At 42.1% G+C, this 27,530-nt stretch overlaps 1 protein-coding gene across 2 annotated transcripts; it reads right to left on the minus strand.

Moving 5' to 3' along the window:
• Positions 1 to 5,649: 5,649 nt before the first annotated feature.
• On the minus strand, positions 5,650 to 27,508 carry DAD1 (defender against cell death 1). 2 transcript variants are annotated; one of them, XM_058738477.1, is made up of 3 exons: positions 27,211 to 27,503; positions 16,813 to 16,987; positions 5,752 to 5,891 (listed from the first exon to the last, which is right to left on the minus strand). In XM_058738477.1, exons 1-2 carry the CDS (start codon positions 27,419 to 27,421, stop codon positions 16,857 to 16,859), a joined length of 342 nt encoding a protein of 113 aa, XP_058594460.1. In that variant the 5' UTR covers positions 27,422 to 27,503; the 3' UTR covers positions 5,752 to 5,891; positions 16,813 to 16,856. The 2 variants fall into 2 exon arrangements, with proteins under 2 accessions (XP_058594459.1, XP_058594460.1); XM_058738476.1 differs by lacking the exon at positions 16,813 to 16,987 and having other exon boundaries at positions 5,650 to 5,891; positions 27,211 to 27,508.
• Between the last annotated feature and the right edge of the window lie 22 nt (positions 27,509 to 27,530).

A 27,530-nucleotide genomic window follows, 5' to 3' on the forward strand; every position in this document is an offset into this window, starting at 1 on the left:
GTGTGGCAACGTCCTTATCTAGAATCTTTAGTGCATAATGGCCTGTTCCACACCAAAGCAAACATTGTCTCCTCTGATCTTCATGGTAAACCTAAGCCTAAGACAGAGTACTATCTCTCCCTTTCACAAGTGAGGAAGCTTAGGTTAAGTGGCTTGCTGGGGATACAGAGCACTAGGCCCACATCAGGACCCCCTGGCTTTCCAGGAAGCAACTGTGGACATGAAGCCCCAGTTGGTTCCAGAAGCTGCCATCAGAGGGGAAGGAACAGGAAAGACCTGGGGTCTCTGGACTTGCCCAAGACAAGTCTTGTATTCTGCCTGATTGTCCCTCCCCTCTTCTGAGACTCTGCACCTACTTGATCCCCCCTTTAGAATCAGACTAGAAGGCAAAACAGAGGCCCACACATTTAGGAAGCACTCCTCCAATGCACATTGTTCCTAGTAATCTCCCGAGGCAATACTTTCATTCTTTTTTTTTTTTTTTTTAACGTTTATTCATCTTCAGAGACAGAGAGAGACAGAGCATGAACGGGGAAGGGGCAGAGAGAGGGAGACACAGAATCCGAAGCAGGCTCCAGGTTCTGAGCTGTCAGCACAAAGCCTGATGCGGGGCTCGAACTCACGAACTGTGAGATCATGACCTGCGCCCAAGTCAAACGCTCAACTGACTCAGCCACCCAGGCGCCCCCCGAGGCAATACTTTCTGCACACGCAAACTCCACTACTCATTCATATGGCAACACAAGTTAGTAAAGTAATATCTAGACACACTCAGCTGGTTGGGCTCCTGGCTCTCTCAGCTGTCAGATCTCAGCCTAAATGTCACCTGCTCAGGGCTTTCCTGACCACTGCTTCTGAGGAGCTCCCTCCCCAGCTCCATTTACAGCCACCTCGCATTGTTTATGTCCTCCACTCCCCAAAGAACAACACGATTCTGGGGCGCCTGGGTGGCGCAGTCGGTTAAGCGTCCGACTTCAGCCAGGTCACGATCTCGCGGTCCGTGAGTTCGAGCCCCGCGTCAGGCTCTGGGCTGATGGCTCGGAGCCTGGAGCCTGTTTCCGATTCTGTGTCTCCCTCTCTCTCTGCCCCTCCCCCGTTCATGCTCTGTCTCTCTCTGTCCCAAAAAAATAAATAAATAAATAAAAAATGTTGAAAAAAAAAAAAGTTAAAACCTAAGTGTTCATCCTTGAATTTTAAAAAGCAGAGCAAGCCAGGGGCACCTAGGTGGCTCAGCTGGTTAAGCATATGACTTCGGCTCAGGTCATGCATGATCTCACCTGACCATGAGTTCAAGCCCCGCATCAGGCTGGAGCCTGCTTCAATTCCCTCTCTCTCTCTCTCTCTCTCTCTCTCTCTCTGCCCCTCCCCCACTCATGCTCTGCCTCTTTCTCAAAAATAAACAAGCATTTAAAAAAAATTTTTTTAAGCAGAGCAAGCCTGAATAGCTAGCTGACCTAATGAGGGCTCCTGGCAGCGAGGGCTCTCTCCTCTGGGGAGAGGAAGGCCTGCCATTGGCCATCATAGTCCTGTAGCCTAAAGCCAGTAAAACTGGATGTGCAGCGGAGGGAAAAAAGCAATATGTGTGAAATGGTCCTCAGCGTTTCTGATGACAGCCATGAGAGTATGGACACATTTGTAGAGCAATTACATTAACAAGGTACTTTCACTTACATTTTGTTGGGACATGTGAAGTATTATTATCCCCATGCTTATTATTTTATTATTTATTGCACTCAAAGCCTAATCCAAATGCTTTGGAATAAGACAGAAATAAGATTCAAACCCTAACACTTGCAGACTGAATTTCCATTTCCTCATCTCAAGGAATAGCACCCCCTTCCTCATGGATTTATAGGGAAACATAAACAGCAGGAGGGCACTTAATACCATTGCAGGCACAATGGTAGACACTCCATGTCAAATCACTCACTCTTGGACAGCAAGGGTTCTTACCTTTTAGAACCCTGTGCACTATGCAGTGCAGTACGTAGGTGCCTAATTATTTGCTAAATTTTAGAGACAGCACAAAAGGTCAATACAGACCATAAGCAGCAGAACAGGTTCTTAAATCAACACTTTCCAGTCAAACAAAATGCTTTCTGCAACACCAGGCTGCCTGGGGGAGGGGGAAGGGGTGGCTGGAAAATACATCTCTTTTTCATCCCATCGATAGAAGTTTTGCAATACGCATGGACCTGCTTACTAATTCAATGTAAGCCAATGTGCTTTATTTTGCTTTGCAGAAGCTTCCTCCTACTTCTTTCTTATTTCCCTCATCTGAGAATCCTTGTTCCGAGAAATGTTCTGGTCCCCTCACAGGAGAGATCCATTTTTTCATATTTGTTGAATTTTTTTTTTTTTTAATGAAACGTAGGTACAAAGCCATAGAGCACTCAAACTTTAGACAGCCCAAGCCTCTGGTAACTGGCCAGTGCTCACTTTCTGAACTTCCACAACCAGAGAACAGGCCTCTGTGACCTCGCCAAGTATTTTCCAACCATCATAACAAAAGTATTTTGAAGCCTGAGATGAAAGGGTATGATCAAAGAGGCCAAAGGTATAGGCTGCTAAGAGAAGAAAACACATGAGATGGTTTCCATGTGATAGGGCACAGGAAATGTGCGGGCAGGAGGTGCTCAGGGCTGGGCTTCCCACGGCTGCAGAGAATGGCGGGGAACAGACTCTGTACAGTGGTTGTGGCAAATGGCTTCCGGCCCCACAAAAGAGAACAGAAAATAAAAATAAACCCACCTTATAAAAGGTGTCGAGCTAGAAGCAGCAGGAAATGCTGCTACTCTCTGTACCGTAGTACTCAAAATCCACTTGTTCCACATGCTGTATTGAGCACCCACGTGTAAGGCCCGTGGAGAGACATTATCGCAACACCACCGGTGGGTATTAAGAAAGGTCCAGAAATAAGAAGAGGCATCTAATGAACAGACTACCTATCCTGGTTCAGTGCCTCTCATCTACCATGTCTTTAGCTACTTCAGCTAAAAAAAAAAAAACACACACACACACCTAAGAGTCAGAAACTCCATTAGGGGAGTGGAGTAGGGGTAACACATTCTTTTAAGCTTGAAGGAATAGTTCCAAAGCTAACTCTTCTGTATATGCATAGCTGAGAACCACCGAGCAAGTCAAACAAGTGAGTCACTTGTAATGAGTTTTTAACTAAATTTAAAAACCTGAACTTCAAAAGCATTCTATAGGCATTTTGCCCTATTACATATGGGGAAAAAGACACTTCAAAGATGAATGTTTCTGGTTGACGGTCCCTGGTGTGGGTTAAATGGCCTCTGAAACAATAGCTAACCTGATGAACTATGTATCTCAAGATCATTGAAAGGCATTAAACAAAACCTGATGAAGTTTTGGGAGTGATGGTGGGGTTTGGAACAGACAGTCAAGAAAAAATTCTTGAAGACACTGGTGCAAAAAGGTGATTTTATTAAAGCATGGAGACAGGACCCGTGGGCAGGAAGGGCTGCAGTGGGGTTGTGATGGGTAACTGATTATATACCCTCAGGTTGGGAAGGAGTTAGGGACAGCTTAAGTCTCTAAGGAATTTTGGAAGCAAGGTTTCCAGGACCTTGAGGGGCTAGCTGCTGTTAGGAAAACGCCATTTATTTCCGTTCAGTAAAACCTCAGTCATGAGACCCTTCAGATGTGTATCAGGGGGCCATAAGCTTGGAGTATGATTGCCAGCATGTATCTTGGAGGAGTTGAGATAAAGGAAGCTTCCGAAGGAATTTTTATAGGTTAAAAATAACATGTTATATGTTACAGGGTCCTGGGGGATCAGGATGTTAAGGCAAGATTCCCTTTTGCCCCTAGCAAAGTGTCATCATTGAGGCAGCTGAGCTCCTTCCTAGAGGGAGGTCACTCTGCCGGTTTCAAGAACTTGTCAATGGGCTATAAGCAGTAAGGGAATTTGATTTTTCATTTGCCTTAGTTTCCCACATCACCATGGCCAAGTACTTAAACCCCTTTCCTTTGTTCTTGGGTAGCCGGGCTATCCCATTTTGGGGGAGGGGTTGGGTGCTATTAGCCTGTACTTTGCCCTCAGCTTGCCTCATGCTCCCTCATCAAAACCTGTACATTAAAGTCTCTGAAAATTATGATGTTCTTCCTTGATAAAATTTATATATTCCCAGTTTATGACCCATTTGCCTCAAAGTTCAGACTTTTTATCCAAAATACCTGTTTATCAATCTAGGCTAAAAATAGAAGCCTCCTGATAAAGCTTATCGGTATACCATTTAAAGGAAATTAAATTGCTCAATGATAATTTTAGTGAACCAGTATCTCTAAGAATTGTGAGATATACCAAAATTTGAGAACCATTGTTCTAGCTTAGTGCTTCTCAAACTTTAATATGCACATAAAGGGTGCATGAGTGGTTCAGTCGGTTAAGCAACTTCAGCTCAGGTCATGATCTCACAATTCATGAGTTCGAGCCCCGCGCTGGGCTCTGTGCTGACAGCTCGGAGCCTGGAGCCTGCTTCAGATTCTCTGTCTCCCTCTCTCTCTGTTCCTCCCCTGCTTGCACTCTGTCTCTCTCAAAAATAAATAAAGATTAAAGATTTAAAAAATTTTTAATATGCACATGAATCACATGAGAACCATGTTAAAGATTTTCCTGCTATAGGATCTGGGGTGGGGAGGCAGGTGCTTGAGACTCTCCTTTTCAAAGTTCCTAGGTGATTCTGTTGGTCAGAGAACTACATTTTGAGTAGCAAGAATGCAGACCAGGGCTTCTCCAACTTGGCTGCATAGGAGGATCAGCTGTACCTAGTATAGATGCCACCCTCAAAGATTTTTAATTGGTCTGGGGTGTGACCTGGGCACTGGGCTCTCATTTTGAAGTTCCTCAAGCGATTTTAATGTACAGCCAAGTTGGGAGAACCTCTAGAGCACAACCCGTCATCTCAGTAGTCAGCTAAATTTAAATGGTGGAATTCTCAGCATAGCTTAGTTCCTATATATAGCACCCAAGATGGAAACAGAGTTGCTAGCATGATACACATAAATATGCCTACACTTCAACCAGCAGATCTATTGCTCTACACAAGCTGTGTCAGGACTTCTGATCTTAAGCAAGTGACAAAACTGATCTTTAATTTCTTCGCGTATGTCATGAGAATTAGAACCCCCGAGACAGTTGAAAGAACAAAACGAGAGAATTATTTGCGCAAGTGGTTTGAAGAGTACCATTTCCTATAAGCAAACACATAAACAATCCTCACATCCTGCACTCCGTTAACACTGCCTAAGAGTTACATTCCACTTTTCGCCACCAAAGCAAGCTGAAACATGTAAATGTGGAAGTACTTAGTTCAATTTCTAACAAAGTGCTTAATGATGCAGTTCCAGGAATGCATTGTGTCATAAGCATGGAACCACCTGTAACAAGTGAGGGATTAGTAAAGGATTACCAGCCTCAGGGAAAAGACAAAGGACTGTCATTTCCCAGGGTCGTCAGCACTGCCTTTTGTCATTAACTTCAGATATACTTAATGAAAACACGGAAGCAGATTCACATTTGCAAGTTATAAACTCCTAAAGAGCTCTGCAGAGGACTGAAGGGAAAGAAGGATTTTAATACCAGTAAAGAAGAAAAATAAAAAACAGAGCCACAGGCAGAGGAAGGAGTGGCATGGAGTTTATTAATTTGAAAGGCAAAAAGGAGGTCCCACTTAATGGAAAGTAGAGGCCATCTTCATAAATGCTCATTACAAAACTGCTCTAACACAGAAGCAAGGGAACTTCTCTGGGCTCTCCACCTACATTCCAAATCAGAGTCGGTAGGAAGTATAAATCGGAAGAAAATCCACGTGTCCAAGTTGCCATCTCAAAAGCTCTTATCCAGGGGAAAGCAAAAAGTGAACCTAAAAGAGAGAAGCAGAAAGGTAAGAGAGATATCCAAGGTTTTTAAAAATGTCTTAGAACACTACAAGACAGGGCCCCAAATCCTTCCAACAAAATTCTAAACCCACAAAGACAAAGACAACTATGGGGTTCCCAAATTCTGGACAGCATTTAAGCCAGGCTAGAAGAACCAGAATAAAGCAAATATTTTTCACAGAACATTTTACAGAGATATCCATAAAAAGGAATGTTCAAATCTGAATCCCAAGCACACCAAGGCAAAACTTACTAAGAGTTGCAGGCATGGGTTTCAACTCCGCTCTAGAATTAATAAGCTACATGACTTAACAGAAGTCACTCTGACCTCTCTGGCTCACAAACTCTTTGGGGGGGAGGAGGGGGGCAGGGGTTGCAATTGAGCCTCCGGGGCTTTTCTGGATCTAGAAAGCCTACAAAGCACTACATTTCAGCGGGAAGAACAGGGAGTAAAAGGAAGAATTCAACAGAGAAAAACTCCCAATCTCAAATTTAACACGGAAAGAGAAGAAATAATTTGCACTGACAGATAAGGTTATTTTTGGCAAGAAGGTGGAGGATAACTCCAAGAGAAGCAGCTGCCCTACTGCTAGTCACTTGAGATGCGAGCTGTAAGCTGTGAGATGGGTTCCTCATAGCGTCTCGTGTGCTGCGCTAAGGGTGCAGCCAGAAAGTGGCCCCTTAGATTTAGGGGCTCCAACACACTGAGCCGTCAGTAGCCATTTCTCCTGCAGTGTGCCATTAAAATTCTGCAATCTTCTTTGGCTGCCACGACTTGAAAAGGGCTTGAAAACACTACCTTTCAGAAGAGCTGAGCCACCCTGGCAGGTAAAAGGGCATCACCTTATTTTGCATACCGGTTAAGGTGACCTGGAGATTCTAGCATCAGAGCTTAATAGAAACATATTAGACTTCTAGCCAGAGTGCTTTTATGTCAGTAACAATGGTACTTAGAGACATGATACAGAACTGTAGAACATTCTTATATCAATAGAATTGTGAGAAATGCATAAAAGAGCAAAAAAAAAAAAAAAAAAAAAACAGGGAAAAGTGTTCACAGTGAACAAACAGACCTGTTAAAACTCACCTATTCACTACACCAAACTTCCTTTTTTTAAAAAATCTTAAGTAATGTCTACACCCAACGTGGGGCTCAAACTCACAACCACAAGATCAAGAGTCACATGCTCTACAAACTGAGCCAGCCAGGTGCCCCACTCCATCAAATTTCTTAAAGCAAAAACTCTCTCAGGATGTCTGGGTGGCTCAGTCAGTTAAGCATCCAACTTCAGCTCAGGTCAGCTGGATTTCACAGTTGGTGGGTTTGAGCCCCACCTCGGGCTCTCTGCTGTCAGCAGAGCCCACTTGGGATCCTCTGTTCCCCTCTCTCTCTCTGCCCCTTCCCTGCTCGTGTTCTCTCCCTCTCAAAAAAATAATTAATTAATTTAAAAAAAAAAAAAACCACTCTGGCCACAGACTATGAATTATGAATGCATCAGTTCTAATGGCCCAGGTGAGAGCAGACTAGAACATAGGATCATTTGAGTGAGGAGCCTTGAGACAGAATTATAAAAGAAATCATAGTTTAGTACAAAAGTCAAGTCTTAAGCTTCTATGGTATTAAAACTGTCAAACAAATCTAAGGCACGAAGCCTGGTCCATCTAGAAGGCAAAAATGACTCAGGACCTAAGTCTCGTGATAGTGGTTTTCAGAAAATTCTACTTAACAAAGACCTGCTCCCTTCTTTTAAGACAAAACTACATTTACCAGATAGTATTCTAAAAGCAGAGGAGGGGCACCTGGGTGGCTCAGTCGGTTGGGCGTCCGACTTCGGCTCAGGTCATGATCTTGTGGTCGCAAGTTTGAGCCCCACATCAGGCTCTGTGCTGACCGCTCAGAGCCTGGAGCCTGTTTCGGATGCTGTGTCTCCCTCTCTCTAACCCTCCCCCCGTTCATGCTCTGTTTCTCTCTGTCTGAAAAATAAATAAACATTAAAAAAAAAAAGAAAACTTTAAAAAAATATAAAAGCAGAAGAGCTCGGATTCTTTGAAATGTTAACAAAACTGGACTATTCAACAGCTCAGAAGAATGGCTTCAACTGCTAACCAGGGGACGAAGATTTCAGGAAACTAATCAAATTTCTTCCCATAGTATCAAGACATGCAAAATGGAAGGCACCTACTGAGAAAAATTAGCATGACTTCTTCAGTCTATGTCACCCATGCAGAAAAGACAGTGCCATCTGATCAGTCTGCTCTAATCACCTTAAAAGAAAGCCAGGCACAACACAAAGTTAAAAATAATTATTCTCTGTATAGACACAAAAGAGAATGCCAGACAGGGTCATTTCCATTTGGAATCCGTATTCTTCTCCAGCAGCATCTCTATTCAGACACTAGCACTGAGCAGATAGGCTCAAATACTGATTTTCCTTCAAACCCATCTCATCCTGGATCCCGGTCACCCAATTAACAGTGAAATTAGAGAAAATGTGAATCAAGACCATTCTGCAGAAATTCTAGGTTCCGAGCTCAATGTGAATCACTACAATCTCAGAAGGCACAAATCATGTGTTTCTAAAAATGAGAGGGGCTTTACAGATCAAGCAGTCTGATCCTCTCATTTCATAGATGAGGAAAGCAGTAGGTACTGGGAGTTTAATAGATTTTTCCAGGGCCATGCTATCTTTAACACTGAAGCCACCAGCCATACGTGGCTATTTAAACTTAGTTAAAATTAAATAAAATGTAAAAATCAGTGCCTCAGTCACGCACATTTCAAATGTTCATTAACAACACATGGCTAGTGGCTACCATACCAAATGGTACAGACTTAGAACTATTTCCACGTTGCAGAGTTCTACTAGAGGGCACTACACCAAGGTCATCCCCTCTGGATAGTCAGGTCTCCTGATCTGCCTTCTCTAGCATGTCTTCTGGACCCAAGATGACCAACTTTGTAGAAATATTTTATTTATTAATTTTAAGTAATCTCTACACTCAACATGGGTGGCCAGGCGCCCAGCAGAAATATTTTAGAGAGCCTACCTTCATCTTTTCTTATCTCTCCTAAGCTTTCTCATTGAAAAAAAAGCAGCTTAATATTTTTAATGAAAACCTTTTAACAAGAAGATGTAATTCATCATCCAAAAGTCTCTGAACAAAATAGAGAAGAAGGAATATGAAAGTTTAGAGTCAAGTATCTGTTATCAAGTTGCCACTCAGTTACTTAACAGTTCCAGGGCCTGGACAAGTTAATTTAAAATTCACCAAGGGGGGCGCCTGGGTGGCACAGTCGGTTAAGCGTCCGACTTCAGCCAGGTCACGATCTCGCGGTCCGTGAGTTCGAGCCCCGCGTCGGGCTCTGGGCCGATGGCTCGGAGCCTGGAGCCTGTTTCCGATTCTGTGTCTCCCTCTCTCTCTGCCCCTCCCCCGTTCATGCTCTGTCTCTCTCTGTCCCAAAAATAAATTTAAAACGTTGAAAAAAAAAAAAATAAAATAAAATAAAATAAAATTCACCAAGGTTGGCGGGCACTTGGCTGGCTCAGTTGGTGAAGCATGGGACTCCAGATCCTGGGGTCATGAGTTCCAGTCTCACATTAGGTGTAGAGATTACTTTTTAAAAATTAAATTTCACTAAAGTTTAATTACCTCATGTGTAAAATAGGAATACTATCATTCATCAACCTCACTGCAGGAAGAGGCAACAGGATCACATGGGTTAATGTGTCTAAGAGTATATGTGAGTCCCATAAGCCTGATAATATGATAACCGTAAAACATTTCCAAATGTTACCTAATTTTGTGAAAGGTCTTATGCAAACATTGTGCATTTTGTTGTATATACTGACACTAACTTTCTACCTCTTGTGGATGGATGATGGAAATCTGGTAACACGGATAAAAAGCAACAATTGAAGAAAAAAAAGCAAAGCTCAACTGAGGATCCACACAAACAGCACAATCTCCCTGAAATACACTGGGAACTATCATGAATTCTAATAATCACAGGCTATAGCAGCTGCAAGAGAGTGATGAACATCCAGATGATGTGCATTGGGAAACTGGGCCTCAGAAACAAGCTTATTTGTCCAATCAACTAGTTAACAGAGCAAACTCTACAATGCAGGCCTTCCAATTTCTAGTCTCATGCTTGTGCTCCACCCTACAGTCCTTCAAACAAATTGTTTCCTTGGCTTCTTTCTTCCACAGTACTTTCCATGTCTTAGCATCCATGTAACTAATGATTTAGCTATTTTTATAGCATTTTCTTATAGTTGAAAGGGTTTATTTATTCATACACTCACTCAACAAACATGCACAGTGACTGTTCACCTCATGCTAAGCCCTGAGGTCCTTCAGGGAATTTAAGAGTTCAGTGGGAGAGACAGGAAAGCAAATGAACAGTTTCATAACTACTGGCTAAATGCAGCACTACAGGTATGCACAACGGGCCCCAGAAAAGACTCCTATACAACTTGGGTAGGAATTATCCAAGCTGAAAGGATGGAGTAAGGAGTTAGGGCAGCAATGAATTTCATAAATACAACTCTACTTGATATATTTTTTTTATTGAGAGCTTTAAACAGACCAAATACAAAACAGAGTTCAATCACCAATTAGTCGTTAACTAGTGTTTTTTAGTAAATAAAATAAGCAGATTTAGGGCCTTAATAATGGGTACAGAATCTCCCCCTCCATCTGGTGAAAAAAGGGGGCTGGAAAAAAAAAGATTATACTGTGTGCTTAGCTCAAAATACAGTCTACAAATTTAGAATAGTTCCTTTTTTGAGAACTTACTTGGTGGCTAGCTCTAATTCAGTAAGAGGAAGTGTCAAAGAGAAAATGAAATAAAAACTGAACAGCGCCCCCCCCCCCCCCCGTTCAAAAAACTTAAAGATTATTACCAGTGGAGGTCATGTTGGGAACAAAAACAGGTCTAGAATGAACCAAAAAGGTGCTCTTCAACTGACAAGAAAAGGAAATAAAGGGAAAATCTGTGGGTCTCTGTGCACTTGAGGTCTTCCCTGGATAACAAAATCCCTAAGCCACATTAAGGTTGCATGACCTTTGGAGCCTAACTCCACACTGCCCACCAGTGGTCAGAATGTAAAGCGACCCCCACCTAGCATGTAAGCCCACTTGGACCTCTGCTGCCCTCCTGCGACTAGAAAAAAACTAGATTTTATCACAAAGGTATCAGTGTTCCCCACCCCCACCCAGCCCCCACCCAACTCAACTTTTGCTTTGTAGTAGTACATTCTTGGCATGAAATGTACGACCCACTAGGTGGCAGTAGAGCCTAAAGAATATTTAGATTCCCGTCCAGAGGAAATTTTCTAGGACACTACACAGGAGTACCCCCTTATTCAAGGTTTCACTTTCCATAGTTACTGCAGTCCATCACAGGGGAAGCAGATGACCCTCCTTCTAAAGTACTGTCAGGTCAATAGTACCCTAACACTAGGTCACAACACCTACATCATTCACCTCACTTCATCTCATCACATAGGCATTTTATCATCTCACATCATCGCAAGCAGGGTGAATACAGAACAGTAAGATGTTCTGAGAGAGAATATAGTCACAACACTTTAATTCCAGTATATAATTGTCCTATTTTGTGATTCGTAACTGTTGTTAACCTCTTACTGGGCCTAACTGATGAACTGAACTTTACCACAGGTATATGTATATAGGAAAAACAATAGTATACATAGGGTTCGGAACTATTGGTGGTTTCAGGCATCCACTGGGGGGCTTGGAACGCATCCCCCACAGAGAATAGGGGACTACTGTGCTCCCCTGATAAATTCAAAGAGCCAATAACAATTGTTTGTAAATAGCACTGCTTGTCAGAGTTCTGTTCTGCCCAGCTCGGTTAGTCCCCTTGTTCCAGCCAGGATTAAACACCATGAATTTTTAAAGATCTGTGGGAGAATGGTCTCTATTATAAAAACAAAGCAACACTAACAAGATTTTAGCATGAGCATTGGAGCATTTTGCAAACAACCTCCCCAGGGGCTGAGCACATTTCCAAGCTCAGGTTTGTCCCTTGTGCCCAGTTCACTTTCCCTCAGATCCAGGGACCTTGTCATCAGGAACTTCCCTTCCCAAACTGTGATCCAATGGAGCTGTGTCCCTCTTCTTCATTTCCCTTCAGAACACCTCAGAGAAGCTGACAAATTTTGAAAAGAACTTCACAGACGTAAAGAAACAAACATAGGAAATACTTAGAGATAGTATGTAAATTTTAAAATATTCAAATCTACTGAACTGTGTCATAAATTCATCCAAAATAAATTTACAGCCACCTAAGTGCCAGACACTAATCAGCAACTCCAAAGGTCACTAGGAGCATTTTTTACTTTTGGATTTTCATTTTTAGGATCATCTAAAAACTATCATGAGTGGTATGCCTGGCAGGAGAACATGCGACTCTTGATCTCTGGGGTCATTGAGTTTGAGCCTGGCGTTGGGTGTGGAGTTTGCCTAAAAATAAAGTAAGGGGTGTCTGGGTGGTTCAGGTGGTTAAGCGTCAGACTTCAGCTCCGTCATGATCTCACGGTTCATGAGTTTGAGCCCCGTATCGAGCTCTGCGCTGACAGTGTGCAGCGTGCTTGGGATTCTCTTTCTCTTTCTCTCTCTCAAAATAAATAAACTTTAGCCAACTATATAACCAGTGCTGCCAACTGAGTGGCACAGGATGGGTTTTCGGGAGACCACATAGGCTGGCTAAAGGTTGGAAAAGGCTGTGTTAATAGATCTAGGTTTTACATTAGTCCTAGCTGAATGAAATTGTCATGAAGCTCAGGTCTTCCAGCAGAGGGAAGGGAACTTCAGCTGAATCTACAATGTCTAATCTGTTCAAAATCTTTTTTTTTTTTTTTTAATGTTTATTTATTTTTGAGAGACAGAGACAGAGTGCGAGCAGGGGAGGGGCAGAGACAGAGGGAGACACAGAATCTGAAGCAGGCTCCAGGCTCTGGGCTCTGATGCGGGGCTTGAACCCACAACCAAGAGATCATGACCTGAGCCAAAGTTGGACACTTAACTGACTGAGACACCCAGGCACCCCTAATCTGTTCAAAATCTTAATTCCCAGCATCGATTGGTTAGGTTATTCTTTCTACTTTTCTGTATTTTTTAAACTTGTTATAATAAAAGCAAAGAAAATAGTAAGGAAAGCACAGTGATAAATAACTGATTTTTTTTTTTTTAATTTTAACATTTATTCATTTTTGAGAGATGGAGAGAGACAAAGCGTGAACAGGGGATGGGGCAGAGAGAGAGGGAGACACGTAAACTGAAGCAGGCTCCAGGCTCTGAGCTGTTAGCACAGAGCCTGATGCAGGGCTCGAACTCACAGACCGCGAGATGATGACCTGAGCCAAAGATGGACACTTAACTGACTGAGCCACCCAGGCGCCCCAATAGCTGACTTTTTAAACACACTTCTTTAACTCTTCAATTGTCAAATACTCTATAGTAAACAAACAAGCAAAAATGGGGCATAAGAAAACTTTTTTGAAGTCACACTGGATTATCAGGCTTTTTTGTTTTTAATGTTTTATTTATTTTTGAGAGAGACAGAGAGAGAGAGAGAGAGAGAGAGAGAATGAGCAGGGGAGAGGCAGAGAGAAGGAAACAATCTGAAGCAGGCTCCGGGCTCTGAGCTATTCACACAGAACCCAATGCAGGGACTCAAACCCACGAACCCTGAGATCATGACCTGAGCCCAAGTCAGATGCTCAACTGACTGAGCCACCCAAGTGCCCCCCTCATGAGGTTATTTTAAAATTAAAGTAAGACATGGGTGCCTGGGTGGCTCAATCAGTTAAGTGTCCAACTCTTGATTTCGGCTCAGGTCATGATCTTGTGGTTTGTGGGATTAAGCCCCGCAGAATTCTCCCTCTCTGCCTCTCTCCCCTGCTCGAACTCTCTCCCAAAATAAATAAATAAACTTTTAAAAAATAAAAAATAAATAAAAGACACAGAACAAGAAGCACTTAAATCCTGACCTATGGTGAGCTCTCACTATCTGTATGTTAATTTAGTTACTTCTTGAATATTTATTTTTTCAACTCAACGCCATTTTCTTCTGATCTGCCTTTTTTCAGAGTAGCTGCTAGTTTTAAATGTCATCCTCAAATTCATGCAAGAGCGTACACTATAGATGTTTATTCTTTTTATACCCAACCCTCAATGTACTTGGCAAGTATAGAGAATGTTCAATCTGTTTTGTTCTACCTTCTGAGTTGGTGTAAATATTGAGAACTTACTTGGAAAATATTTTAAAAGTGTTTTGGCACACTACACATAAAAAGGGCAGGGGTGCCTAGGCGGCTCAGTTGGTTAAGCATCCAGCCCTTGATTTTGGCTCAGGTCAGGATCTCACAGTTCATGAGTTCAAGCCCCATGTCAGGCTCTGCACTGACAGCATCTTTTTCCCTCTGTCTCTGTCCCTTCCCCTGCTTTCTCTCAAAATAAATAATAAAATAAACTTAAAGAAAGAGTTAGGGGCATCTGAGTGGCTCAGTCGGTTAAGCATCCAACTTCAGCTCAGGTCATGATCTTACAGTTTGTGGGTTCTAGTCCCACGTCGGGGTCTGTACTGACAGCTCAGAGCCTGGAGTCTGCTTCAGATTCTGTGTCTCCCTCTCTCTCTGCCCCTTCCCTGCTTGCTCTCTCTCTCTCTCAAAAATAAACCTTTAAAAATAAAAAAAAAGCTAAAATAAAAAGAAGCACATAAAAAGGGAAAATAGATACAGGTTTAAAAGTAGGAGAGTATAACCTGTGTCAAATGATCTCTGTGAAAAATCTTTTGGGCGATGTCCAAGAAAAGGATTTTTCAATGAGCATACTCTCTACAGAATGATTTACCACTATAATCTGGGATTGGAAGATTTTGCTCTACCTTGGGCCCATTAATTCCCAGTTGAACAAGTGGCCCTACATTGTTAATATGGTCTGCAGTATGCAATTCCTGCTGAGCCTGCTTTTTTGTCTCTGTTTTTGTCATAATTTTGAAATACTAAGCTCTCTGCAGCAGAGTCCTCTTCCAATCACGTCGGCCATAGGAAATCATTTTCCATGATTTGGTATCTCCCTGAGCCTAAAGAACACCCTTGAATTGTTTGCTCTGTTCCCTTCCTAAGCATACACATGACTCATCTAGAAAAAATAATTTTAGTAATCTAAAGCAAATCAGTCAAAAGACTTATGACTTTCCCAGCAAGGTTACTATCAGAGAGCCCAAGAGTCACTCATGAGGTTTGCAAGTATAAGGTCAATGTTGGTGGTTTGGTTTTTTAGCTGTACTCAAAGAGTTATCATCCTCAGATACCTTGTCTGCTGCCTCTGCTCCCAAATGGCATATAGCTCCCTTCTCTGGACTCCCACAGTACTTTGTTCAGATCTTTGGTGTGGCTCTAACTATGCTGAATTTTAACTGCTATGTTTATAGGCCTTCTCCTCTACTAGAAAAGTTAAGAGCCACATTTTACTTTTGTTTGTATTCCCAGTAACAAGGCACTGACTGCCACATAGAAGGTGTGGTAAGGGGAGGGAGGGGGACAACTCAAGCCCTGATCAGGTTTCCAAAGAGTTAAACTGTATCAGAATAGTAGAAAGAAGTACTTCTCAAACTTTTTCACTGAAATAAACTGTTTCTGTCAACTTACCACTACCAAAAATGAAAACTTACCTGAATTAACAGAACTGTTTTTGAAGCAGTTATCAATGACAAAAAGAATCCATGGAACACTGTAAGCAACTGATTCATTCATGCCAGAAATTAATGTACAGTCCTTGTCACATTATTGCATACACTTTGGACAGAGTCGCTAACTCTTGTGTTATACTGCCAATTAGTACAAACATGACAGATTTCTAAGTAGTGACAGAGGCTAGTCCTAGGATATTCTTCCCCCAAAAAGGATAACATTTCCTAAGGTTCTTTTTTTTCCTACCACCCAATAGCAACACTAAATGTTATGATGGAAAGGCAAAGAAAATAGCGCATTCGCTCATCGTAAGCCAGGTAGGGTACTAGAGGAGCACTAGGCCAAGGGCACCACTAGGGAAGGCACCACTCTGCAACCACCTAGCTGTGTGGCCACAGAAGGCCTCTGTTTTCTCATATATAAAATAACAGTGTCAACACACAGTTTGGAAACCACCCATGTGCTTCTTAGAGATTTAGGATTCTGCTTGGGAGGAAGAAAGGCCAAGCAGAGAGGGCTTTTCAATTCTGTCAATCAAAACAACTCCAGCTCCATTGCTGTTTTATATACTGAGATTCTACATAAAAGTTTAGAGAAAAAGGAGTTCTACGCTAATAAAGGGAAAATGGCAAACGAACCAAATGACATTTCATCATATATTTTAAAGTCTTCCCCCAAGCTAATCCAATTTCCCCATTTATTTCCACTTTAGCACACATTATTAGCAAATGGCCACAGTCCTTCATTCAGCATATACTGGATGTCTACCAGATGTGAGCATTCTACTAGGGGAACAATGGCCCAGCATTTAAAAGTTACCTGAGATCAAAGAAAAAGATTATAGAGCAAATCTCCAGGCAGAACCTACAATTTATGTCTCTTCCAAGATTTCCGTTATTTTCATGAAGTTACTGATGCAGAAATTTAGGTATTAGCTACAGGCAAAGTCTTACTTTCTGTTATCTTAATGATTTGCAAAACAGTGAGAAGAGAAGGCAATGACCAAGAGAGACAGCACTGAAGACTCATGATCATATTAATGCTTTGCATTCCAATAGAAAATTCTGCAAATGTCTTATCAGCAATATGGGAACCCGGGCAACTATAATCAAAACCAGCCACACTCAACTTCCATGCCTAAAATCAACATTATGGCACAAGGGCTATGATCACTACTTACATTCTTCTAGCCTCCTACTCCTCAATTAAGTAAATGGGAGTAATTCAGCCAACGAAGTTCATTACGACAAGGTGCAGGATGGTGCTGGCAAAGAGAAAATCAGCAAAAGCTCGTTCTGGGGAGATGCCTTGGAAATCCGCTTTGTTCTGTGGGTTGATCTGTATCCTGAGGCAAACTGCACAAGAAGCAAAACATGAAAATGATTATCTAGAAAAAAACACAAATATGACTGCTAATGAACACACCCATACTCTACGTCCCAATAATTCTAACAGAAATGATGCATAAGTGCATCCAAAGGCACGTACAGGAATGATACCCAGAACAGCCCCAAACGAGAAACAATCTAAATGTCTCTCAACAGGCAAATGGATAAACTATGGCATATGCACACAATAAAGTACCATGCAGCAGTGAAAAAGAACTTCACAATATGAAGACCTCCCACAAATATGTTAAGCAACACAATCCAGACACCAAAAACCCATGCTGTATGATCCCATCTATATACAGTTTAACAGGAGGCAAACCAATCCACGAAAATATAAGCCATATAAGCCTCTTTCACAGGAAGAGGAATGACTGGGAAGGTGTAAGGAGGGCTCTAGGTGCTGGTAATGTTCTGCTCTGGGTGCCGGCCAGACAGGTGAATTTAAGAATTCATGATGGTACAACTCAGTTTTATGTTCATGTTTAAGTTAAAAGAAAAAAATATGATGTGTCAGATTAAAAACCAAAAGCTCACTCAGAAAAAGATATATATTACTAACATATCTTCAGAACTCTCCTATCTCCTGACTTAAATTTATAATTACACCTCAATTGGGGTGTAGGTGAGGCAGTAACAAAGAGGCCGGGCTGAATGACAAAAAGTTATAAAACCGTGAATTTTTTTTTTTAGCTCATTTATTTATTTTGAGAAAGAGAGTGCATGTATGAGCAGGGGAGGGGCAGAGAGAGAAAGGGAGAGAGAGAATCCCAAGCAGACTCCACACGGTCAGTGCGCAGAGACCTATGCAGGGCTCAAGCCCATAAAACCGCAAGATCATGACCTGAACCAAAATCAAGAGTCGGATGCTTAATCGACTCAGCCACCCAGGCACCCCAAACTGTGAATTATTTTCTAATAAAATGTGCATAATATTGGATAGCACAGACTATAAATAGAAGATGCTTATCCATGAGGACCTCATAGTTATCATCTTTGATATTAAAGTTCTAGCAGCTGCTTGTCTCAAAAAAAGGCAAGAGATCTAAACTATGTAACGTTGACAGAACTCTCCACTGCCACACTCTAGATCCCTGAAGATGCAACCTGATACATTAGCCACAGTCACCATTTGACATGAAACGGAAGTTCTACGAGTACACTTTTCCAAAATATCTTTATGCCTGTGTTAAATAATTAGACTACTTAAGAAAATCTAAATTTGCTTCAGGCTAGCACCCCTTACATCACCAACCAAGAAAATGAAATGAACTGAGATCTAACCCAAAGATCAGAAAACTACCAGATTAGTTCTCCAGAGGCCATTACCATGGCAACAGTTTTCATTATGCTTAAACATGTAAATACTGTGGAAACACTACTGATCTTTTCAAGCACCTGGACTCTTCAAAATATGAAGGACACTGACTGAAGCAAGGGCAACCAATTAAAATCCCGCTGTGGAGAGTACAGACCGGTTCAACCATTTGGGAGAGTTGGCAATATCCATTAAAATTTTAAATGTTTTTACTTTTTGAATAAGGAATTTGTCTAGCAGAACAAAGAATTTCTTTTTAAATTTTTTTTTTTTTCAACATTTTTTATTTATTTTTGGGACAGAGAGAGACAGAGCATGAACGGGGGAGGGGCAGAGAGAGAGGGAGACACAGAATCGGAAACAGGCTCCAGGCTCCGAGCCATCAGCCCAGAGCCCGACGCGGGGCTCGAACTCACGGACCGCGAGATCGTGACCTGGCTGAAGTCGGACGCTTAACCGACTGCGCCACCCAGGCGCCCCCAGAACAAAGAATTTCTAACAGCATGTTCATAAAGTTGAAAAAAAAAGTGAAAACAGTCCAAATGTCACCAAGGGGATTATTTCAATAAATTACACTACAGACATGCAATAAAATCCTATGCAATTATTTAAAAAAAGAGAGATAAATTCTCTATATCCTGACAGTAAAGACAACCAAGATATATTAAGTGAAGAAAAAAAAAGCCAAAAAATTATTCCATTCTCCATTTCTCTTTAAAAAAAAGATATTTTCTCATTTCTGTTAGTTGGAACCTGGGAAAAAATATGGAGAAATAGATACCAAACTATTAACAGTGGCTCTGGAGATGGAGGGTGGGGACAGAGTACTGTTTCAGAAAATATGAGGGGACAAAAGAGAAGCTCCCTGTGAAGGTTGGTAAGGTAATGAATCGATGCGTTTTCATTACTACAATCACAGTAAGCCACCTTATTTTATTGACAATGTAAGAATCAGAGTTCCATGGAGACAGAAAGGACCTTGGAGTTATAAAGGCCAATACCCATCTGACACATAAAATGCCCAAGAAGAGGTGGGGGTGGGGCATACTGGCGGAGGGTGCATGATCACCTGGGAAGTCTTCCAAAGTATACTCACCACTACTAGAATCTGATAAGCCATCCCTAGGTAAGGAATTACAAACCTTCCAGAACCTGTGTTACTAATAGGGGTGTCCTATTCCTCATAAGCACTGGGATACAAACATGGCAAAGAAAATCTGTTCAAAAAGCTCCTCCACAAATGATCATTCAGTCTCTCCCTAAGCACTTCCAAAGATGGAAATTTACTACCTCCTAAGGCAGACAACTTCATTTAAGCAGTCCTAATTCAATCTATCTCCTTAAATGTTCATTCATCCAGCAAACTATTTACTGAGCACCTATTATGTGCCATGCATCATCCCAGGTGCTGGGAACATGGCACAGAACAAGACAGACAAGAGTCTGGCTCCCAAGAAACTTACACTCTAATAGAGAGAAACATATAATAAGTAAGCAAATAAACAAGGAAATATCAGGTAGTGATTATGTGCCATGAAGAAAATAAAACAAGGAAAGGTTCAATTTGGAGTTTCAGACCAGACATCACGTGAAGATGAGGCAAGAGGATTTACTAATTTGGAATGCAGGGAATGGGTCAGAACTAAAAACATCAATGTGGTAAATTGTAGTTATATAGACATTAAACTCACCTACGGAAAGAAATTGGAGAACAGGAGGGATCTAGCATCATGTCCTCAGACAGAGAAGTACCGAGCACAAACAGTAGGAAGGGAAAACCAATGAGGTGAGAAGGAACAACCAGGAGAGTGTAGTGCTATAAAAGCTTCAAGAAGAAAGTACTTCCAATAGGAGGCAGCAGCCAACCATGTTAAATACTAAATGTTGTTGTGCATTCAGGCAAGGTGAAATAGATGGCCATTAGGTTTGGCAAGATGGCAAGCAGTTTCACTGAGCAGTGGAACAGACCACCTCAAGAGTGGGGTAAGGAATGAACGGTAAGTGAGAAAGAAACAGCAACTATTCTGTCAAGGCATTCTGTGATGATGGGGAAGAAATCATGGAGACGTTTCTGGGGCCAAATTTTTGTTTGTTTGTTTGTTTATTCTTGGGAGAGAGAGAGAATGTGAGCGTGTGAGCAGGGGAAGGGATAAAGAGAGGGAGAGAATTCCAAGCAGGCTCCATGCCGTCAGTGCAGAGCCCGACGTGGCCCTCAAACCCACAATTTAAGATCATAAGCTGAGTCAAAATCAACAGTCGGATGCTTAACTGACTGAGCCACCCAGGCTGCCCTTAATTGGATAATATTAGAATCTGCATATATGATGGGAATGATCCACTAGAGAGAGAGAGGCTTTTTTTTTGGTGGGGGGGGAGGGGTTGGGTGTTTTGTTTTGTTTTGTTTTGTTTTTGGTGCAAAAAGGTGATTTTATTAAAGCAGGAGGACAGGACCCGTGGGCAGGAAGATCTGCTGAGAGAAAAATAATAATGCAGAATGAAAAGATGATTGCATAAGTTGGGTCCCTGAGGGAACAAGAGAACACTACCCAAGTGAAGGAGCTGGCATTGGGCAGGAAAGGGACACATCAACCATTATCATGGGAAGTCAAAGAGTAAGGGTACAGGTGCAGATGTGCTGCTAGGATTCCTTGCTGGGAAGACGAAAGGATTCCTGTCTACCTTTTTAGTAAAAAAATAAAACAAGATCATCAACTGAGAATAAAGGAAAAGAGGATATACAGAAGAGAGTTAAGAGAGAAGTTATAATGCATTATTTTGGAAAAGCAAACCTTTAAGGGAGTATTATAGGACCACTGGGTAAGTGGTCCTGTATGTGTGCCCATGTGCCTATTTTCACCATACTTTTCCATCAGAGCACTCCATCCATCCAGGTACTTGTCTGTATCTCCCACTAGATTATAAACTCTAGGACAGCAGAGACCATGTCTGTGGGTCTCACAGCTCATCCTCAGTACATGGCAGAGAATCTGGCACATAACTGCTTAGTATTCACTTAATTATTACGGGCACACTCACGATTTAACATATACAGTGTTAAGCACTGAAGATGAATAGATGAAAAGACAGTCCCTTTCCTCAAGAGGCCCATCTTCCAGAGTGAAGACAGACACACAAACAAATATATACAGCACAGTATCAAAGTGCCACACCTCCCTCCCACCCTCTCTCTCTCACACACACACACACACACACGCGTGAAATAAGAATATAGAAAAAAAGACCAATATCTGTTGGAGGAGTCAGGGAACGGTTCCAAAGGGAAGCAGCACTTGAGCTAAGCTAAGAAACAAAGGAATTTCCCAGGCAGTCAAGCAAAAGTAAAATAGCTTGAGACATCACAGCACGTTCAGAGAATATCAAGTAACAAATGCTAGGGTATGAAGTACAGAGGAAGCAGAGACAAGAGATGAAACTGGAGATATAGATGGGATCAGATCATGAAAGAGCCTGGTGCCATGAAAAAGATTTTTAGGGGCACCTGGGGTGGCTCAGTTGGTTAAACTTCCAACTTCAGCTCAGGTCATGATCTCATGGTTCATGGGTTCGAGTCCTGTGTCGGGCTCTATGCTGACAGCTCAGAGCCTAGAGCCAGCTTCAGATTCTGTGTCTCCTCTCTCTGCCCTTCCCCCGCTCACAGTCTCTGTCTCTCTCAAAAACAAACAAACAAACAAACAAATAAATTTTTTTAAGGTTTTTAATTTTTCACTGGGACACTGACAAATTTTATGCGGGAAGTGGAATGATCTGATTTGCAAGTCAAATCGAGCCCACAAACACAAGTGGAAGACAGACTGGAGGGAGAGAGACCAGAGGCTGGGACACAAGTGAGGAAGATTACAGTGGTCTAAATAAGGGATATTGAGGGGTGCCTGGGTGGTTCAGTCGGTTAAGCATCCGACTGTGGCTCAGGTAATGATCTCGCAGTTCGTGAGTTCAAGCCTCGCGTCAGGCTCTGTGCTGACAGCTCAGAGCCTGGAGCCTGCTTCAAATTCTGTGTCTCCCTCTATCTCTGCCCCTCCCCTGCTCATGCTCGGTCCCTCCCTCTCATAAAAATAAACACTAAAAAAATTTTAATAAAAAATAAATAAACAAGAGATACTGAGAGCCTTGGTCACTGAGGATGGAGAGCTAGCTACAGATATGAAAGAGATTTAGAAACAGGAACAAGGTTAGCAAACTTCTAATCTCTGGGATAGCAGTTATGGTAGATAATATTAGGGCCCATAAATCTGATAGATAATTCCCAAAGAAATGCTGGACCCCAGTCCACATGGCCCAATAGCTCCCATGAGATAAATACTCTGGTTTAGGCATCCTTGCCTTTTAAATTCAAACTGCTTTTGGATTTGTACACTGGAAGAAACGAACTATTTTTTTTTAATCCAAAACTGTTTCATATAGATTAGAGAATAAAATAAATCAAAGTTGTAAAATGACTTAAAAACTGATTTCAAGATCAAAGACTTATTTTTAAAAATCTTCATGTTTTCTGCTTATCTCTCCTAAATAGTACTCTGAATGAGTAGAAAGAGGGATTTCACTTAGGGTAAAAAAGGAAACTAGAAGGGCTGCCAACCCAGGAATGTTACTCTAACAAAGGGACAGATGTCCTCAGCTAGAGATATCTAACCATAAGATAAACAGTCAGCTGCTAAGGAAATTTGAAATCTGTCTTTTTCAAGCTTACTATACTTTACACTGTTGATCCAAAAAAAAAAAAAAAAAAGATTTCTCAATGGCAATTTTCTACCTCTGGCTCCTTGAAACCACAGATAAGTCTCCTAGCCATAAGGGAATAGAAGAAAACAGACTATTTTCACTGACACCAAATTAACACCAGGTTTTTTAAAAATGTGACAGTAAAAAAAAGAAAGAAAAAAGAAAAAAAGTGTGATAGCATTCTATATTAGTTAAAAATATACTGATCAATTTCCAAAAAACATATGTTAAATTAACACATGTAGAAGGAATGGAACAGGGGCGCCTGGGTGGCGCAGTCGGTTAAGCGTCCGACTTCAGCCAGGTCACGATCTCGCGGTCCGTGAGTTCGAGCCCCGCGTCAGGCTCTGGGCTGATGGCTCGGAGCCTGGAGCCTGTTTCCGATTCTGTGTCTCCCTCTCTCTCTGCCCCTCCCCCGTTCATGCTCTGTCTCTCTCTGTCCCAAAAAATAAAAAATGTTGAAAAAAAAAAAAAATTAAAAAAAAAATTAAAAAAAAAAAAAAAAAAAAAAAAAAAAAAGAAGGAATGGAACAAAACAGGCTGCCAAAAAGAAATTAGGAAACCAGACAAAGTAAGTTTTCCCTCCAATTCATCAGTGTATAAGTCTCTCCCTTATTCAAATTTAGAAAAAAAGCAGGGAGTAGAGGGGGAGGCACCTGGCTGGCTCAGTCAGAAAAGCATGCAACTCTAGGTCTCCAGGTTTTGAGTTCAAGCCCCACACTGGGTGTAGAGACTGCATAAGTTAAGTAAATAAATAAAAATAAAATAAAGTAAAATAAAATAAAATCTAAATCCTGAGATGCTTTCCCATTACCTACAGAGTAAAATCTTTGGCCTGGCACTCAAAGCTCTAGCATCCGCACTACCTAAACTTTCAACATAACCTCCTACAATCCCATTCTCCAGCTAAATGGCCTCCTCCCTCCTCTTCCAACAGGAAACCACAGGAAAATTAGCAACCCAGCACCATAAACAGGTACAAGTCTTCCCTTCCCAACAATCACAACAAAGGATAAACTCCAAATTTCAAATTTCCCATTAAAATATCTCCTGTTGAGGGGCACCTGGGCAGCTCAGTCAGTTGAGCATGACTTCAGCTCAGGTCATGATCTCACAGTTTTTGAGTTTGAGCACCGCATTGGGGCTCACTGTATGCAGTGTGGAGCATGCTTCAGATCCTTGTCCCCCTCTCTCAAAAAATAAATATTAAACATACACACACACTTTAAAACATCTCCTGTTGGGGCGCCTGGGTGGCTCAGTCAATTAAGCGGCCGACTTCAGTTTAGGTCATGATCTCACGGTTCGGGAGTTCAAGCCCTGCATCGGGCTCTGTGCTGACAGCTCAGAGCCTGGAGCCTGTTTCGGATTCTGTGTCTCCCTCTCTCTGACCCTCCCCCATTCATGCTCTGTCTCTCTCTGTCTCAAAAATAAATAAACGTTAAAAAAAAAAAAAAGAAAGAAAAAAAAAAAATCTGTTGAGGATCTGGGCTAACAATGAGCAGAGAGGTAGTAAGGGCATTTAATAAGGGCAACGCTGTCAAAAGAAATGCAGACGATACCCTTTGGTGGTAACTATGAATTGTGATGAATGCTTTCTTTTCCTGAAGCAACTTTCATTTCTCTGGCCCAATTACCTGTAATCTAACAGTTTTGGAAATCCCAATCCCCCATATTGACTCCACTAATAAAGTGCCCTTTCACAGACATTCTCTTCAAAGACAAGCTATGACTTCTTACTAGGGAGGTGGGTAGGGAGTCTGCCAACTCAACTGTAGATACAATAGCTTCAAAAACAGGAAAAATTATCTGCTCAAAAAATCTTCGGTTTTCGGGTGCCTGGGAGGCTCAGTCGGTTAAGTATCTGACTTGATTCAGCTCACATCATGATCTCACAGTTTGTGTATTGAGCCCCAAGTCAGGCACTGCGATGACAGCACAGAGCCTGCTTGGGATTCTCTCTCGCTCTCCCTCTGCCCATCTCCACTCTCACATGGACACCACTCTCACTCTCAAAATAAATAAACATCTTTAAGAATTTGTTCCCAGGGCACCTAGGTGGCTCAGTAGGTTAAGCATCCAACTTCAGCACAGGTCACGATCTCGCAGTTCATGGCTTCAAGCCCTGCATCAGGCTCTGTGCTGACATCTCACACTCTGGGGCCTGCTTCAGATTCTGTGTCTCCCTCTCTCTCTGCCTCTCCCCTGCTCATGCTCTGTCTCTCTCTCCCCACCACCACCCCCCCAAAAAAAAAAAAACATGTAAATAAATAAACATTAAAGATAATAAATAAAATAAAAATAAAAATAATTTGCTCTGGTTTTATCACATTAATAATCTACAACTGTAGTCCATACCTACTCTTCAGTAAATCACACTCTTCCATATAGCCTTGAGGAAGCATTCTTTTTTTTTTTTTTTTTTTTTTTTTTTTATTTATTTTTGGGACAGAGAGAGACAGAGCATGAACGGGGGAGGGGCAGAGAGAGAGGGAGACACAGAATCGGAAACAGGCTCCAGGCTCCGAGCCATCAGCCCAGAGCCTGACGCGGGGCTCGAACTCACGGACCGTGAGATCGTGACCTGGCTGAAGTCGGACGCTTAACCGACTGCGCCACCCAGGCGCCCCTTGAGGAAGCATTCTTAACCTTAAGAGGCTTATGAAACCGGGGAGACTTCAGCAATAAACTTTCTTTTTAATCAGCTTGGGCCCCACCCTATTCCTACTCCTGCAGACCTGGAAGGCAAAAACCATCAAACAAAAGTCACTGGAGGTTCTCAAAATTCCTTCTCCAGCCTAGATAATAAAAATCCTAGTCACAAAAAGTCGGGGGCAGGGTGAGGGGAGGTGGGATAGGTCAGGAATCTGGAGCAAAAAGGGTAGTGCATCTGGGGTATATGATGGTGGTAACATTTGAACTGATAGCCAGGATGCGGCCACAAAGAACCTAGTGTTGGTCCTCTAGGACAAAACTCAAAATCATAATGAAACATCCAACTAACAGACTATTAACTCTCAAACTCCAGACCAAGCTAGTGCACAAGTCAGTAAGTCTTCAGGCTTAGTTCTGAGAGAGAAAGCAAAATATCTCTGGTTTGAGTCTGAAGTAGCATTTGTGTAAAAGCCATTCTATAGACCTATAAGCAGAGAACCACTATAAATTAACAATTCTAATCCTGTATTTTGTCTGTGCCCCACCTAAACTGTACACTCATTAAGAACAAGGAACATAAACCTGATGCACCTCCAAAGCTTTTATCACAGTATTTGTATTTGATTCAAAATGCAATTGATGGCCTGACTGATAATAATCACACTGGGAAAAAAAATTAATTCTGGCATGTTCTCAAAGTCAGAGAGAAGGCGATACCAGGGACTGGAAAGGCCATCTGATGGCCACCTATAAAGTGGACTGCCTAACACTCATGGGTCAAGCCTGAACTTGGCATTCATACAGTTCCTATTGGGCAAGAAAGGTCAGATTTTGGCAAAAATTTATGGGACAGTCAACTCTTGTTAAATATGACTGTCTACAAGGTATCAAATGCTGGGAATCAGAATAAAAGCTAAAACAGAACTATGTGAATAAAAACTGAGTTCAGGCTAATGAAATAACAGTTTCATCCACAAGAAATCAGTAGAAGCAGCTAAAAGCCAAAGTCAAGTAAAGGTTGATTCAATGAGCAAACCACCTGTATTTATATTTCTTACACTGTTCATTGAAATGTTTCACTGGAGGTTAGCAGTGATTAGGCCAAGTTGAGAGAGATGCTTTCAGAGCTGGGTTTCCATTTTAAAGGTCTACCAACTTTAAAGATATGTTAAAGCTAAATGAAAGTTGGAATGGAGTTTTCCTGGACCAATAGGAACATAGTGTACTGGATCACCAAATTGAGCAGCAGCATGAAGGGAGTTTTTCTAGAGACTTAATTCCAGCTCCTAGGCGGCTGTTTGGCATTAGGCTTGTGGTAACCTTTCCGAGCCTCAATTTCCCCATTCACAAGAGGGCAATGCAGCTCCTCTCATAACGTCACGAGGCGGGGAGGTGATACAAAAAAGAGTGCTGTGGGAATAAAAGCAGTGCGCCAAAGTAAACACATTATTACTGCGATTACTTATAGAATCATTACCCGCTAGGATGAAGCTCCCCACACAAGAGATGAAGCCCGAGAGAAAAGAGTTGAAGGGGAAGGTCCCCACGAGGAGGCAATAACCGAACTGCAGCGCCCCGGTCAGCAGTATGTACAGGAGGTACGCGTCAAGCAACTTCAGACGCTGAGGAGTGGAGCTCAAGTACTCTTCTAAGAACCGCGAGATGACGGACACTACCGACGCCGACATGACTACACACTCGGTCCTCCGGCCTGCCCTCCGCAAACACCTGGCGAAACCGATGGCCACACCGGATGTAGCCTTAGCGCCTGCGCACCGCTGTGGCCCAGCTCCGCCC

Source organism: Neofelis nebulosa, chromosome 7, assembly GCF_028018385.1.
Source record: "Neofelis nebulosa isolate mNeoNeb1 chromosome 7, mNeoNeb1.pri, whole genome shotgun sequence".
Taxonomy (NCBI): Eukaryota; Metazoa; Chordata; class Mammalia; order Carnivora; family Felidae; genus Neofelis; species Neofelis nebulosa.

Bases quoted from the DNA above. Each gene is read 5' to 3' on its own strand.
- DAD1 (XM_058738476.1), bottom strand. From the start codon at position 27,421: ATGTCGGCGTCGGTAGTGTCCGTCATCTCGCGGTTCTTAGAAGAGTAC. The intron at 5,892-27,210 runs GTAATGATTCTA...TCTCTCTTTTAG, and splicing joins GGGGAGCTTCATCCTAGCGG to GTTCACTTTTTGCTTTCCCC.